We start from the raw sequence: 17,319 nt of genomic DNA on the forward strand, positions 1-17,319 counted from the left end.
TCATTGCATTTGTTCTGCACTGCAGCTCGTTGTATATAACCTCTCATACATAATCGTACGTGAGCTTATGGATGTGCTATTATGCATGACAATGCAAGTATAAATCACAGGCATTAAGAGTATTTTTACCTCCTCCTCAAGAGTCCGGGTGATTTTCACCTCATCCTGGCCATGGGTTTCAGCCTGTCGCTCTCTGGCCTCAAGGTCTGTTATAGCACACGCACACACACGCAGTCGCACACACGTGGGCACACACAAAAAAACGTGTAAGTGACTAATGTACTTTTGTGGCACAAATGTTGTGCATTATAAAACAAATGAAGTATCATGTTAACATGTGCAATTTACAAAATGTGAATTCTCGTCTTTCTCCATATATGTATTTTATGGAGTGACAGTACAAATATATTAAGCATTAATAAGGTGTCTGTTTGGGTTCAGATAACCTTTCACCATCATTTTGTACAATATTACCATCCTTTTATGGTCTACTCACATATAATCGAAAACAATAATTGATAGTTTAATCTGTTGTTTTGACAAAGGCGCGTACCGAGTTTAATCTTCTTTCTCTTGTCATCTAATTTCCTGGTCCTCTCCTCGGCTTGTTTCTTGGCAGTGCAGATCTTGTCGTAGGCAGCCTGAAAACACACAGTGGGGTCATTACATACATACTGTACCATGCGAGTGTAAACATGGACCCAGGTAAATCCACTTTAACATACTGGTAGTCACACTTATATATCAACACAGATTTTTTTTTTTATTCAGTCATAATGCTTGTAGCATTATGACCGGGTAGTGAATGATGTCTGTGACCTTACCCTGGCTGCAGCATCAGTCAGAATCTCTAAAGCCTCGGATAACTGGTGGAAGAGGTCCGCTAGATACAGAGACGAAAAAGAGACGGAGACAAAGAGAGAGAGAGAAAAGAATGATGATCAATAAGTGTGGATTTCTATACATATCATGGCAGCACCCTCAATACCCTCATATACCCGTCTACCTCACTAAAGTGAGTGACACCCACATCCACAATACTAGAGGGAGCGACAGCACCGATCTGGTACCACCCTCCTATAGAACAAACGTGGGTAAATTGTCTTCCTACTACTGCACTGCCGCCAAAGTGTGGAATGCCCCGACATCTTCCCTTATAAAGATGTGGATCTTCCTTTAAATCAGGCCTGGAAATCCATCTCTCAGCAGATCAAAGGAGGAGGTAAACTCACTTCCCCCATAGAAAAGGTGTTGGCATTCAGTGCCTACAGTTTTGTTTTCCTTTTCCCCACTGTACATACAGTATAGTGTTTTATATTTGTTGATGGTATTGTACATTTTAATTTCAGCGCTGAGCCGCTCTCCGCTGGCTCAGCGCTCACCTCCATTGCGCATCGGGCGCTCCACAATCCACTCATTACTGCCTGCTTAGCAGCAAAAAATGACACGGTGGATAGCTAACTGAAGCAGATGAATTGTGCATCGCAGGTGTAAACTTGACACGGTTAAGTACTGGTTTACCAATAGCCTCTGCATTATTAGTAACCACGTCCACTTGGTTTTGCGAGAGCGCAGGTTCCTCCTCCTCCGCAATTTCCTCCTTCCTCCACCACCACTTCATCATCATCTTTCTACACTTCTCCTTCAACGTCAGGGAGGATGTTAAATGCCTTGATCATGTTGCTTGCACTGTCGGTCACCACACGAATCACGCATTGATGAATGTTCCAATTTTTCAGCACACTTTCATACTTTAAGTAAATGGGCTCTGCAGCATTTAGGTTCCAAACACTTATTTGTAACACATTTTAAACATGTGCTGTGCCGTGCGCACTGAGCTCCGGAAGCAGGTTCTGACCCATTTTAAAACCCACTCAGCGCTCAATTCAAATTCCCGCTCCACTCATCGCGCTGCTCGCGCTCCGTGCCGCTCACATGCTCTGGACGGGAACCCCTTTTGATGTTTTAAGCATTATGTTATACTTTAGCTATTGAAAAATAGCAGATCTACAAGCTCATTTAACGCGGCTAGTAAAAAATACCGCAGTTGCCTACAAGGCAACCAAAGGCAGAAATCAAGGCAAGTCATGGCGGAGAAGATAGCCCTTCTATCACTTTACTGAGGAAAGTGACAGCTATACTGTAAATACCTTGTGATAGCGATAAGTGGTATTACGGCTCAGAAATACTGGAATAATTACAATATATTTGAATATAGTGTACATAAGTTATGCAGACTGCATTGCTATATTCAAACAACAACATTAAACCCGTCTTTGATTGTCCTTCTTTAGGAAGCAAGTTGATCCGATATGTCTGGAGGTCTGTTTAACAATGTAGCTACAAGGGTGGTAGGAATTATGTAATTTATTTAATTTACTTTTTCACCATTCAATTAAAATAGTTGAATGGAAGGCTAATGAATCTATATAAAGTAGCTCCCACCAAGTGCTTGTCTAAACTCAAGCTAGATAAGTGCATATTCCTCAATAGTAGGAAATGCTGAATGTCATTCAGGGACATAAAAGTAAAATAGAATTCAGTTGAAAGATGAATGTACTGCATATATTTGTCCCTTTTTATTAAGGCTAACATATGAAGATGAAAACAATAGTAAATGGCTATACAACAGTACAACACACACACTGTACAAAAAAGCTGACTAGGGGGCAGTGCACGAGAAGTGGCTGGGGGAACTGCGAGGAAGAAGTATGCACTTGGCGTGACGTCTCCGTGCCAACGCTGGAACCCAGAGCCAACATAAACGGAGACATTTCCTGCATTAAAAAAGGTGCCTGGAGTCTCACGAAACCTGCTTCCTCTAATGATGTGGCCCCGCTCCGCTTTCCGCCCCACACGAGAGCCCCGCGGTCTCCCTCTAACCCCCATTAGAGTGCCTCAAGGGGGCTCCTGCTGCAATCACCCCTACCATGCAAAACGCCCCTCTCACTGGTTGTCCAGTCTAATGTGCACACTGCACGCACACACGCACGTGCGCACATATACACACGCACGCGCGCACATACACACACACTCCCCTGTCCCCTGTAATATAACCACCACATCGCTGCACTATACTGGCGTGTGGCTTAATCACTCACTTATGGTGGGCCTAACGAGGCGATACTGTTACCCCCCGCGGGGAGTGCCGGGGCACACAAACGGGACACTCTGGAGAGCCAACCACCAGTAGAGGGGGTCAGGTTACCCACACGCACATAATGGACTGGAATGAAATCCAACTGGGCAGACATGCCGTGGCCACTAGGCAGCTCAAAGTGTCACAACATGGGGGGAGGAGGGGGTGATGTGGAGAGGGGGGTGTGTGTGTGTGTGTGTGTGTGTGTGTGTGTGTGGAGAGTCATGACCCCCACCTTACCTCTTATGTGCTTGCATGGGGGGGGCACGGATCCCAATGCTCGCCTCGCTCTCGTGCAAGAGGGTCTAAATCCGTCCATGTGCAAGTTAGAGCGAGGCCCTCCAAACCACGACTTTTCCATTTCTGGGAAACCGACCCCCTGCTTTTCTATTATCCCCCCCACCCCCCCAACCCCAACCATTACCCACTCATTCCACCAGCATTTTTTTCCCTGAAATAATCAGGAATTGTCTGAACCGTCCAGCAACCGCACAAACCTCACTTGAAAACACGACCAGTCTTTATGTCCAAGGTGCGTCCCCCCTCCCATGACAAAAAAAAAACTATATTGAAATTTCCTGGTCTAATTGCGGACATGTTGGTTGGCGACAGGCCCTCAGATGCATTCAGACGGGAAGCCAAGGAGGTTTTAAAGAGAGGAGCCGCTGACAGCGATGGTGGTGCTCGGTCTGGTTGGGCCTCTTAGTCACAGCAGGACTGGTAGCCGAAAACAGCCACTTGTTTGGATAAAATGTGGCTGCCTGTTGTCTGATAAGGCTGTCTTTTCTAAAGGTTATAGGCAGGGACATAGGCTTTAGTTATTTACCATATATCCACAGGGTGGTCATAATCTTGCACCATACTTGCGAGGTCGGAAACTCGGTCGCGACCACCCCAAGTATGATGTAAGCAAAATGGCCATGCGGTCATGGAGATGTAGCACATTTTCGTGAGGTATAACACGACAGTGAGAACAGAAGATATCGTTTTCTATTGAAATACATTTATTTGCTGACTCACCTGCTTTGGGGTTGTCTGGGTTCTTGTCTGGATGGCATGTCAAGGCTTTCTTTCGATATGCTTTCTTGATCTGCGAGACAAAAAGAGGGTTACATAGATTTAAGCTTAAACGATGGAAATCGCTGCCCTCACATGCAAAAACAAAAAAAGACGCCTTTGGCTGCTGAGGCACGATTCTTGGCGACGCAAAAGAATAAATTCTTACTTTCAGTACCAATTACTCTTTATCATGCAATCCTTGGCGCAGAAGTATGAAGCGTGCGTAAAATTGATGGTCCCATAGAAACGATGGTAAAAACAAAATGGTAAAGTTTTGATATGATCACGCTACGGCTAGAAATGCGGTCTGCCTTGAACAGAGAACCAGTGACTGTATCACTTGGACCAAATCAACACCTTAGCACATCTTCTGCTTTGTGTCTTCCTGTCAGAATGTAAATGGCACCTAACCACCATTGCGCATAAGGCACTATGAATTACCCTCACAAGAATTCCAGGAGGGTATTATAGGAGGGTTTTATAAAAAGGGAAAAAATATTAATAACATAAACAGTACACCATTGTCCATCACAAAATTGGGAAGGCAGCGATTAATATCTTAGGCTTGGAGCCAAACTAAAGAAAAGAAACAATACTTTTGAGCATTGTAATGTCATGTGAGGTTTCTGTCAGGAGAAAAGAAAATGTTTTAAAGATTTTTTTTTAACTCTGGGTCATTGCGTGGAATGTTAACCATTCTTCAGTCTTTCTTGGGACCAGTTAATGACAAGGTGGTTTTCATTACATCTTTACTCCCCACGAATGAAAGAGACAAGGGGGGGGGGGGGGGGGGGGGGGTGTCCAAGGTCCAAGACCGGGGGGGGGGGGGTCACTGTGCAGCGGCTCTTCACACTACTGCTGGGGCCACGTATGACACACACACACACACACAAATGTGTGCTCACACGCATGCATGCATTTCTTGCATAGGTTTTGCCCGACACAGACGCGCACACACACACAACAGTCTTAATCAGCCACATGCATGGTTTCACCTCTTCACCCACAGCGCAAATCAATCTCCTGTCCGTCTTGCTGAGACCCAGAGAGAGAGAGAGGGAGAGAGAGAGGGTAGAAACCGGGAGCTCCTTTTCCTCATGTCTGGGAAACGTTTGCATTGGACGCCGTGTCCTCTGGCATATATGCAACGTTTCCCTGTGTGTTGTTTTGCACTATTGTATCTGTGGAATGCCGGCCAAAGCAAACAGAGCAGACTGACTGGGGGGAAAAAACATGGCAGTAAGTGAACTGTGGAGAACAGGGTAATCCATCAGTGTCTGAGGCTTTTTAACAGCGACCCCAGTGAGTCTCCATGATAGTAAAGTTCAGGCACGCTACGCCTGATGCCTGAAGTGGTAGAGTGAGGCCTCTGCACCGTGATTATCTGAGAGAGCAAGAAAGCGCTCTGGGGAGGAAGGAGGCCTCAAACGTCACTCCCTTAACGTCACAACTCCTTCCTTCAACTCGGTGGAAGCGTTGTCCTCTCACGTGCGTCTCTCTGTATAGTTCCAGAATGTGAATCTTAATGCAGTACTTTGCTGGGGGAAGCTAAACACACATTAGGCGCTTCAATCAATCAGTATGCTTTCTGCTTGGCACACAGGGTCTTCCTACAACTCCGTACCGACACGCAGGGCTGTCAACCTTACGCCAAGCACAAATACTTGCTGGTACTGTACTGGACCGGGCCTGCCGCCACCTCCCCCACTATTCACTATACTGTACATGAACTCTGTGCTGTCTTTCGTTATTTACTCCTCTCTTCCTTGCCAGGACTTTCTCCAATGCTCCCCTGTGGGTTTTGACTAGGAAATGGGACAAAGGAAGCAAAAAAGGTACAGTACAATGTCATGCAACAGATATTTGACCTGTTGCGTGTTCATGTGAATGTCCTGTAGACGTACGCACCCTCTTACGCGGGGTGTCAGGCCAAGCTAAGCTTGGTTATAACAAGTGAACAGTTGGTGACAAGGTGTGGAGAGCTAGCTCCCTTTTCTATACAGCCAATCCGCCGAGACGAGAAAAACAAAGGCGCAAGAAAAACTAAAACAGTACCCTTAATTCACACACGTTGTCCTCATCCCCTGGTCTCCTTCAGCCAGAAAGCACCGCTGACATGATAAACATGTCTCCAGTCCACGTCAGTCATAAATACAGCAGATGTTGGGAGGGAATTTACGGCCGACTGAGCTGTCACCGACTGTGTTCTGGTGGACCGTGGTGGTGTCACTCAACTAGACTCTCTCTGTGACATCTCCTACGTGCTGGATTCATAGTCAGAGAAGATAAAAGTTAACATCCAGACATAAGGTGCACATCTTTCAGGTTTGTTACTACAGCTCTGCTGTATACCGTACTACTTTCTAATGTGTACCTCGCCCTTTCCTGCCATTCGACCCCCCTTCTCCTCATCACCACCACAACCCCACGCGCCCCTAAAAAACGCCTGATCTAGCCTCCTCAAGTCTCACATCTAAATGGCAAGCACTCCCCTGATTATTTCAATAATGGATGATTGCTCCCACGCAACACACGCAAACCCAAATGCTGAGGAGCAGGCCGGTGACCTCTTCAAACTGGAAGGCAAAGCGGTTCAACTTTGGAAGAGCTTAGTATATAATTAAGGGAGGTGGGGGTCTCAGGTCAAGTAGCATGATCGCCAAACAAGTACGAATCACTAACTGTAAGCGATTATCTATGAGCAGCGCTGCATGAGGTTTTAAAGTTGGTCCTGAATCGGTTAGGAGAGACGAGAGGGAGAGACCGGAGGAAGAGAGTAGACTCAGCTGCAACATACTCCAAACGATGCCAAAAACAAAGCAACAATGAATGATATAGTCGCTCATCAAAACAGTACACGATACGTTGCTGACAGATTGTGGACAAAAATAAATCAAATCAATTATCTGACCAATCACACACAATGTTTGGTCAGAACTTTGCTTGGCAAGTTGGAAAATCTTGAAGATTGATTGATTGATTATTTTATTGGACAATAGAAAATGCAAACAGTACATGGTGCAGTCAAAGCACATTGGTCTAAAAGGATAGCACCGAAAAAAGACCTTGCGGTCTTGTTTCCATTCGCGTCCCATGCATTCATTCATAAACACAACAACGACAATAATCGAGATATCTCAAAGACATGATAACTATGAAATACAAATAAATCGAATTACACTATATCAATCGGAGGGGGGTATAAGGAGGTTGGGCCAACACCTTCTCTCCTTTTGACCCACTGACAATGACAGGTGAATTTTCAGACCGGTTTTAAAGGAAGCCAGTGATTTGCTTGTTTTGAGGAAAGGGGGCAGGGCATTCCACACCTGAGTGGCAGTGCTGTGGAAAGTGGATTGACCCATATTAGTTCTAAATGTGTGTGGCATTGGCACCAGATCATTATTTATGCTCCCTCTAGTGTTGTGGCTGTGGGAGTTGCTCACCTTTGTGAGGTAATCAGTTAAATAAACGGGCACTGAGGGCAGAGCTGTAAGTCATGAAAGTTCTGAAAGTCACTGCCGAAGTTCTTAATATATATTTTTTCTTCTCTGCCGAAGTTCTTACTAGTGAATTGTAAAAGAAATCTTAATGATCTACAGTAGGAATATGCTGCAGCGTTAAGATAGTGCTTGGCTACAATCTGCAGGCCTACACAGCAAGAATCTATGAAGCCTGTTTACTTCTAATTGTTCCATTGCTCCCGTTCCATTTCTTCTCATTCCAATGGCATATATGCTGCTTAACTCTGGCCATGTGTCCCCGGCTTTCTGTGTCTGTTAAACCTCTTTCCCTAACTCGGTTTGAGGGAAGAGGAATTGAAGAAACAAGTGCTGAAGGAAGTTCCAACCTTCTACCAGCATGCAAACAGTAGCCTAATGATTGGTGTCTGGTGGAGAACAGGCTCTGTGCCACCACACAAATCTCCCCCAGTATCAACTCTATGCCCTTATCTGGCAGGGGCCCTGTGCAGCCATGGTGCAGCCCTGACATGGGCCCTGTACAGCAGCGATGGTGCAGCACCGGCAGGGGCCTTGTACAGCAGCCACAGTGAAGACCTGGCATGGGCCCTGTACAGCAGCCAGACCAGTCAGGGGCCCCTGGCCACTGTAGGTGATTAGCTGCGTGCTCTGTCATGGAGCCATCCTTCCAGGATGGCTGGCATTCAGACAAAACAAAGTCAGCCAGCATGGCATGGCATGGCATGGCATGGCATGGCATGGCATGGCATATACTCGCCTATAAGCAGTCAGTTGGCTAGACATGAAGAACAAACTCACAGAAAGAAGGAAGGGGTTCTGAATAAGTCATGTTAACAGTTCTGTCTTTGTGTAACCCATAAGCTAGTCTTGCGTTGCCAGAGAAATGGAGATCTTATCCATCGTTACGTCTGCGGCTTGCGCACTCTCCGGACATGAAACTTCAAGGTATTTGCTATTGCCAGAAGAGCAGCAAGAATGTCTGCTAACAAATTCACACCCACCCGCTTTGAGCCATGATAACGGTTCTGTCTGCACGTAGCCCATTAGCTGCATGCAGACAGTTACCACATCATCCACAATTCACATAAAGCATTACAATGTCACAGCAGGTATGGCTGCTCTGTGCCTCGTTTCCATTTAAAGAAGTTGAACAAACCACAAGAAATGTTGTGTGGTCTTGTTTGTTGACATTATGTGTTCAGCGTGCAATCTGTGGTAGGTAAAACACCTACTTTGGGCTAATATTATTATTACCTGCTGACATACATGAGCGTGGCTCTGCAAACGACTTCCTGGCCTTTAAATCAGCTACGTCAGTCAAAACAAGGACAGAGCAAACCCCAGCTGTCCATGTTCATTTACACTAAGGATTGGGTTCTTCTGGTCTGCCGGCTTCCCTGGCTATTTCTCAGCCAGCCGGGCTTAAGAGGAATGTCAATAGCAGCGATAACACTCAGTGAGAGATGCTAACTGGAACCAGGACGAGTAGCGGGAGACAAACTTCCTACGTCAGGGTAATGCTTTACAAGCTGCGGCTAAGCCCACATAAACATACTTTGGGAAGAGCCCCTTCCTCTTTCAGTGATAAACAACATTGGTGGTGGAGCATCGGGCCCAACAACTGGGACTAAGTAGCCGATGCGATGACATGTGTCTTCCTAGAGTTAACCCATTAAGACTTGAGTGATGCAGAGTCTAAAAATGTATTCTAAATTCAAACAGTTTTCTGAAAAACCTTTGTTGCTATATCAGTTGTGCCCCAAGATTATATGTATTTGGCCATGGAGCCCCCTCTCAAAACAGTTTGTTCCAGGGACACCCAGAAGGAAAGATTTGAGTTAAAAAAGTTTGCTTTAAAAATATATATAATCAAAGATTTGCAAAACATTTCAAGAATTGTAAAGAATATTATAATAATAAAAAACACACCCGTGTGAAGTGACGGAATTTATGTGATTGGTTGGTTAAATATACGTCATATTTGGCGGACATTTTACCTAATTTCTCTTTTCATTGTCAATGGCAAATATGAGACGTGTGGGGACAAGATTTAGCGGACATTTGACCTAATTTCTCCTTTCATTGTCAATGGCAAATATTGAGACGTGTGGGGACAAAAGCTGTATATACTGTACGTAGGACCCTCAAAAATATACAAGCTCAGAGGCTATGAGCTTGTAGATCTGCTATATACCAACCAATGTGCTATATATATATATAGCCTAGCTAAAATCTAAGATGACACAGAGATGCTTTCCCGGTTTGAATGAGTTAATTCGTTTGGGTCCTCCCAAAGCCTGGTGCACTGTACACAGGAAAGCTTTACTATCTCTCTCGACCATCAACAGACCTCACAGAGCTAGTCCTTCCACATTTTGGAGACTTTGTTTCTGCCAAAGCCACAACCACTAACTTCCTCAAGCATGCTCCTCTGAGGCGGATGGGACTTTGAAATCCAATTAAGAAATTAACTTTTTCCCTCATTTTGGCAGTGATTTTAATTTCCCTTCTGGCCTGCAGATTCAAGAAACTGGAAATCGTGAGGTGGAAGCGGTGGTCTTTGGGAAATGTCTGGATTGGGCTTTGGTGAATGGCTCTGGGGTGGGAAAATTAGATAGAGAGGGTTAGATCTTCCCAGAGTAAATTCAGAATCCATGTTATCCAGGGCGCATTCTGTTTCAATTAGGCAAAGGCATATAAATACATGCAATACTTGACTATGCAGATCTTTCATCCTATAATTTTGTAAATTAATTTTCATGTTTAACAAGACAAGCATTAACAACTGAGTTAGTATCTTTCAGATAAGCACTGTTATTTGATATATTTTATTTGTAAGGAACTGAGAAACTCTGGTTTGATTACACACTATAACGTGTGTTGCACTAAAGAATTTCACCCACTCTTTTATACCAATAATATACCAAGAATCAAATTCACAGCTTTATATTGAATATACGTCATCTAAAATCTAAATCACACATGCATTCAGAAATTAATGGATGTTGTAAAACTGGTTCCCCACTTTGAGATTGAACATCCAAGTCAATGGTGGTACAATGGCGCGACCTTGTGGACATTTGTGGACATCACAATCCATTCCAACCTTACGATAGCCTCTGTAGTTAGTCACTAATGTTCATTGACAATATTCACTGACATTTCATTTCAGAGTTCGTTTATTCCAGACTCCTCGCGCTATCTTAATACGTACAAATGCGTCAAATGATACAAAAATATATTTAAAAAAATGAATCTTCTTAAACAACATGCACCGTGAGTCCGTGACCCACTGCAAACCCCCATAACAGCAGCTTCTCGACACTCACTCTCACTCTCTCTCTCTCACACACACACACACACACACACACACACACACACACACACACACACACACACACACACACACACACACACACACACACACACACACACACACACACACACACACACACACACACACGTTATGACTACGTTATACTTACTCAAGCATACTATAGCCTAACTAGAAAAAGTGCCCTTCCGGGCACAGGTCTCCACCAGGTTATCCACAGATCCGTGCAGTTAGAGGTAAAAACACTTTTCGGCCAGTTATAGCGCCACCTTGAGGCTGAGTTGAAATTGTTCATGTGGCATTTCGTCCTCGGCCTAGTGGGAATGTGGGTGCACAATTTCACGGAAATCACGCGATGTGTTCATGATTTGCAGCATTTTGTTTGAAACTGAGCACTCCTGTGAACTTTGGAAGCCAATCTTAACCAATCAGGATGGAGTCTGATAAATCTGAAAGACCCGTTTCGTTGAATGGCTCTAGAGAGACTGTGTACTAATTTGCGTGATGTTTGGACAAAATCTGTAGGTGTACTGTGCAAAAACTTGTTTTGCACAAAGCGGCCTCCTGGTGGCGCTATAACAGGCCGTTCTGGAAAGTTTGGGGCAGAGGTTCATCGTTGGCATCCAGGGAGTGTGTGTGCAAAATATGGCATCGAAAAACTTGTTTTGCACAAAGCGGCCTCCTGGTGGCGCTATAACAGGCCGTTCTGGAAAGTTTGGGGCAGAGGTTCATGGTTGGCATCCAGGGAGTGTGTGTGCAAAATATGGCATCGACCGGGTTAACGGTGGCCGAGATTAGCTGTTCACGGACACACGGACGGACGGACGGACGGACGGAGTGCAAAACATACTCTCCCCACATGCCTTCGGCCTGGTGGAGACAATTAGAAAGTCACGTGTAAAAGAAAACGTTTTCTATTATTAACCCACCTCTTTCGACGTAGCAGTGCTTGCGATATCAAGTAAACCATACAGGTCCGTCTGGAGGAGCTCCTTTGTTTTTTTAGACATTTTCTCTGCAATGCCCCCCAAATAAACAGAAAACACAATAGGAATAGGATACAACGCAGTGTTTACGTTTCCACTTAATGTTTGTTGTAGCAGGGTGCATGAGTTTGACGTCTTGTCCTTTGAACCGGATATTGTTTATTGGTTTCCTCACGCAGTGTATGTTGGGAGATGTAGTCGTCTCGTTGCATTTATGGTTTATGGACATATTACATAATATAATATATACGTAGTACACCTCATTGGCCTGACATGATGTAGCAGTTAGGATTTAGGATCGTTTACGTTAAAATATGTGTGTGTTTCACACCAAATTACCTTATCTTACACAGATAGTAAACACTAAAGAGTGTTGTTTATTAAACTGAACGTTTTAGTAGCCTATATGGCCTTTTAATAGGTGTACATTCTTTGAGGGCACAAAGGCCAAATGCCAAGGCAGGAAAGCTATCAAATAAAATAATTATTTAAGTTGTCAAAGTCGACAGAATTTAATATGATTTATATATAAACGATCAGTGAAATAAATATAAAAGCTTTAATTCATAAAATAATGTATTTTTTACTAGTTTTTGAGCCCCTCCTATATACAGCTTTTGTCCCCACAAAATGTCTGCAACACCAATATTAAATAAATAAATAAATAAATAAATAAATAAATAAATAAATAAATAAATAAATAAATAAATAAATAATAATAATAATAATAATAAATTGAATTAATTAAATTAAATGAAAGGGAAAATGTACATCATCTTGTCCCTACACGTCTCATATTTGCCATCGACAATGAAAGGAGAAATTAGGTCAAATGTCCGTCCAAATATGACGTCAATTTGTGGCAACAGGCAACAGGCATTTTGATTGGCCAGTATGAGATGATCCATGATGATGTACGATGATCAGAGCACCCCTCACTTCACACAGGTATCGAACCCAGGACCTTCTAGCTGTGAGGCAAAATAACGTATTGGAATTTATTCATTGCATGCTCTCAGCCCTCACGTGGTAGTGTGTGGGTGAGGCGTCAAGGTACTGTGAGCTCAGGGCATGTCATTTTGGCATATTTTTGGGGGGCTCAAATGCAACAAAGTAGAACCACACACTGTATGGTCCCATGGATAGTTTTTTGATTTAAGCAGAGTAACATTTCGGGCCATGATCTTCAGACTCACTGTCATTTCGTAAGAGGAAAGTGTATGCAAATGAGAACATCTATAACATAAAAGTATACAATGCCAAAATTAGATCAATCATGGCAATGGTTTGTGTTGTGTGACATCAGAACAAACCTCAGTGCAGCCTATATAAAATGTGAAGGCATAATGTTTCTTTACCATCACTCTATAGGGTTTTGGCCCCCGTGTTGAGCTGTAGTCCCTGCTTTCGCCCTATGTAGTGCGATGAAGTCCCAGGACGATGATGGGAATATGAACGAGACTGTGGTCGTGCTGATCGATGAATGCAACCCCGTTAACAACACTGACAGTAGTGCGATGAAGTCCCAGGACGATGATGGTAATATTAGAGAGACTGTGGTCGTGCCGATCGGTGAATGCAACCCCGTTATCAACAACACTGACATTGAGATGGGAAACAACAGCAACTACGACGGCAAGAATATGGCTCTCTTCGAAGAGGAAATGGACAGCAACCCTATGGTTTCATCTCTCCTATATAAACTGGTGAATGTGAGTGAGGGGGCGGAGGAACATAAGGAGACAGATGAAGACAAAGGACACAAAAAGAATATTGTCAAGAGCCCTCAAATGGGGACCTTCATGGGTGTCTACCTGCCCTGCCTCCAGAACATCCTGGGGGTCATGCTCTTCCTGCGTCTCCCCTGGATTATAGGCACGGCAGGCATCATTCATTCCCTGGCCATAGTGTGCATGTGCTGCCTTTGTACCTTCTTGACGACCATATCCATGAGTGCAATTGCTACTAATGGCGTGGTACCCGCTGGAGGCTCCTATTATATGATCTCCAGATCTCTGGGTCCAGAGTTTGGAGGGGCTGTGGGCCTATGTTTCTACCTGGCCACAACATTTGGTGGCTCTTTGTCCATATTGGGTTCTATAGAGGTTTTGCTGACCTACATAATTCCTAAGGCGGCCATCTTCGATGCCTTGCTGAATAACATGCGCATTTATGGCACCTGTTCTTTGACACTCATGGCCCTGGTTACATTTATTGGCGTGAGGTACGTAAACAAACTTGCATTGGTCTTTCTTGCCTGTGTCATGTTATCAATTTTGTCTATTTTCGCCGGTGCCATCAAGTCCGCATTTCAGCCTCCTGACTTCCCCGTTTGCCTGTTGGGTAATCGCACTTTGCAGAACCATAACTTCGACAAGTGTCTGAAGACAGCGATCATCAACAATGTGACAGTCACCACAGAGCTGTGGAATCTGTTCTGCTCAGGGCCGGAGCTCAACGCCGCCTGTGATGAGTACTTCCGTGACAACGAAGTGACCACGCTGCAGGGGATCCCTGGGCTGACCAGTGGGGCCATCTCAGGTAACATGTGGCCCAACTATGGTCCACTGCACATGCTCATAGAGAGAAGGCTCGTGCCATCTAACCCAGTAAATAATAACTCCAAGGACATCTACAAGCCATACGTGTTGAGCGACATCACCACCTACTTCACCCTGCTGGTCGGTATCTACTTCCCCTCTGTTACAGGTATCACGGCTGGTTCCAACCGATCAGGAGATCTGAAAGATGCCCAGAAGTCCATCCCCACCGGAACCCTCTTGGCTGTCGGCACCACCTCCTGCATCTATCTCCTCTGTGTTGTGCTGTTTAGTTCCTGCATTGAGGGTGTCGTGCTCCGAGATAAGTTTGGTGACTCGGTGAAAAAGAACCTTGTGATTGCTACACTCTCCTGGCCCTCTCCGTGGGTGATTGTGATTGGCTCCTTTTTCGCTAGCTGTGGAGCAGCGCTTCAGAATTTGATCGGAGCTCCACGTCTGCTGCAGGCCATTGCACGAGATGGCATAATACCATTCCTACAGGTGTTCAGCCATGGTAAAGCTAATGGGGAGCCCACCTGGGCACTGCTGTTGACTGCAGGAATCTGTGAGATTGGCATTCTCATCGCCTCCGTGGATGCTGTCGCTCCCATCCTCGCCATGTTCACCCTAATATGTTACTTGTTTGTCAACCTGGCCTGTGCTCTTCAGACCCTGCTCCGCACACCCAACTGGAGACCACGCTTCAAATACTACCACTGGGCCTTGTCCTTCCTTGGTATGAGTTTGTGTCTTGCAATCATGTTCATGTCCTCATGGTCCTACGCTATCATAGCCATGGTCGTCGCTGGCTTCATCTACAAGTACATAGAATACAGAGGGGCAGAGAAGGAGTGGGGAGATGGGATCAGAAGTTTGTCCCTTAATGCTGCACACTATGCTCTTATTTGCCTTGAGGAGTCACCACCACATATCAAAAACTGGCGGCCTCAGTTGTTGGTGCTACTTAACTTGGACTCGGAATTGTCTGTAAAACACCCTCGCCTGCTGTCCTTTACCTCTCAGTTGAAAGCAGGGAAAGGTCTGACTATAGTGGGGAGTGTTCTGAAAGGAAGTTATCTCAAGAAGGAAACAGAGGCCAAGAAGGCTGAGCAGAATGTCAAAACATGCATAAAAGCGGAACATACCAAGGGTTTCTGTCACGTTGTGGTGTCCTCCAACCTGCGCGATGGCTTCTCCCTCCTCATCCAGTCAGCCGGGCTGGGAGGGATGAAGCACAACACAGTGCTGATGGCCTGGCCTGCCACCTGGAAGCATACCAACCACCCGCAGTCCTGGAAGAACTTCATAGAAACCATACGTGAGACCACAGCGGCTCATCAGGCCCTGCTTGTGGCCAAGAATGTCGATAATTTCCCTACCAACCAAGATCGTCTCGGGGAGGGTACCATTGATGTGTGGTGGGTGGTTCATGATGGAGGGATGCTGATGCTGCTGCCCTTCCTACTCCGACAGCACAAGGTGTGGAGGAAATGCAAAATGCGTGTCTTCACCGTTGCCCAGATGGAGGACAACTCCGAGCAAATGAAGAAGGACCTCCAGATGTTCCTCTACAACCTCCGACTGGAGGCAGAGGTGGAGGTGATGGAGATGCACGACAATGACATCTCGGCCTTCACCTATGAGAAGACACTTGAGATGGAGCAACGGTCTCAAATGCTCAAGAAGATGCAGCTGTCCAGGGCGGAACGGGGTAGAGAGGCTCAGTGGATCCATGACAGGAGCATAGCAACTCAGTCTTCACGCCACGACAAGGCCAAGACTACGCCTGAGCCGGTCCACATGACCTGGAGCGAACGCCCTCGCCACCGTGAGTCTAATGCCAGCGTGCCTATAGGTGACTTATTCAACCACAAACCAAACCAGAAAAATGTCCGCCGGATGCACACAGCTGTGAAGCTGAACCAGGTGGTTGTAAATAAGTCCCAGGGAGCTCATCTTGTCCTGCTCAATATGCCTGGTCCACCTAAGGACAAAGAAGGTGACGCAAACTACATGGAGTTCCTGGAGGTTCTTCTAGAGGGCCTCAACAGGGCCCTTTTGGTCCGGGGTTGTAGTCGTGAGGTCATTACCATCTACTCTTAGGAAAATAACCAGGAGATTAGGAGATGATGTGGATCTTGGACTTCATGTAACCAGCCTGTGACATCGGGAATCTATAGGACTCCAAAGCAAGTAGATCTGCACTAAAGACATAGAGTCCGTTTTTGTGCGGCGCTAACAGCTCCAACATGTGGCTTTGTGGGCTTTGTGTGTATGTCTACCAAACTGCACCCCCCACCTATGATGTCATGTACTTGATTGTAGGTGCAACAGATCAGCTCAATTATTTTACTGCAGTTTTTCTGGAAATCCCATAAATCAAAGTATTACCATTGTCTGCCGATTACTGGGAATCCCGTAAATGAGCGCTTTATATCAATATGAAGCGACTGCCCTGCACACCAGCCTGTAGTCATGCCCCGGTTGCTATGCAACGCCTACGTCAGTCCCAGCAATGGGATCTTTGCACACTGCCCCCATAGAGGCCCACTCGAAGTGGGATCTAAAATCCGTAACTCTGAAACTACGAGCGCATGTCTGTGGTTTTTTTAAATGAGTGCATGAAGAGAAATTAGGGGATACTGAGGTGTTGTCGTGCCATACCAATTGAACTGGGAAAAGAAAACATCTGGTCATCTGGATTCCTAGATCCACATGGCGGATTTCATGTGGCCAGTGACCTAGCATCAGTTATCTATGTGCCGTAAAAAAGGGTACT

General features: G+C 45.3%; 2 protein-coding genes across 3 annotated transcripts in view; one reads left to right on the forward strand and one right to left on the reverse strand.

Annotated features, from left to right (window-relative positions):
• Positions 1-12,128, reverse strand: part of dnajc17 (DnaJ (Hsp40) homolog, subfamily C, member 17) — a 53,225-nt gene extending 41,097 nt beyond the window's left edge. The window contains exons 1-5 of one of the 2 annotated variants that reach the window (XM_083792200.1): positions 11,944-12,128; positions 4,160-4,229; positions 825-883; positions 554-641; positions 130-206 (exon numbers count right to left, since the gene is read on the reverse strand). In XM_083792200.1, coding sequence (XP_083648326.1) covers positions 130-206; positions 554-641; positions 825-883; positions 4,160-4,229; positions 11,944-12,024 — 375 coding nt within the window. In that variant the 5' untranslated portion in view covers positions 12,025-12,128. Of the gene's footprint in view, positions 1-129; positions 207-553; positions 642-824; positions 884-3,379; positions 3,509-4,159; positions 4,230-11,943 lie in introns of those variants that run through there. The other variant, XM_083792201.1, reaches the window with a different exon arrangement.
• Positions 12,129-13,424: 1,296 nt separating this feature from the next.
• LOC310877663 (solute carrier family 12 member 7-like) lies at positions 13,425-16,643 on the forward strand (the record flags this gene model as incomplete). The annotated part of the gene is made up of 1 exon (XM_083791614.1): positions 13,425-16,643. One exon carries the CDS (start codon positions 13,425-13,427, stop codon positions 16,641-16,643), a length of 3,219 nt encoding a protein of 1,072 aa, XP_083647740.1.
• Positions 16,644-17,319: the final 676 nt, after the last annotated feature.

The sequence above is a fragment of the Protomyctophum parallelum genome (assembly GCF_964188405.1).
Source record: "Protomyctophum parallelum genome assembly, chromosome: 20".
In the NCBI taxonomy this organism is placed as follows: domain Eukaryota; kingdom Metazoa; phylum Chordata; class Actinopteri; order Myctophiformes; family Myctophidae; genus Protomyctophum; species Protomyctophum parallelum.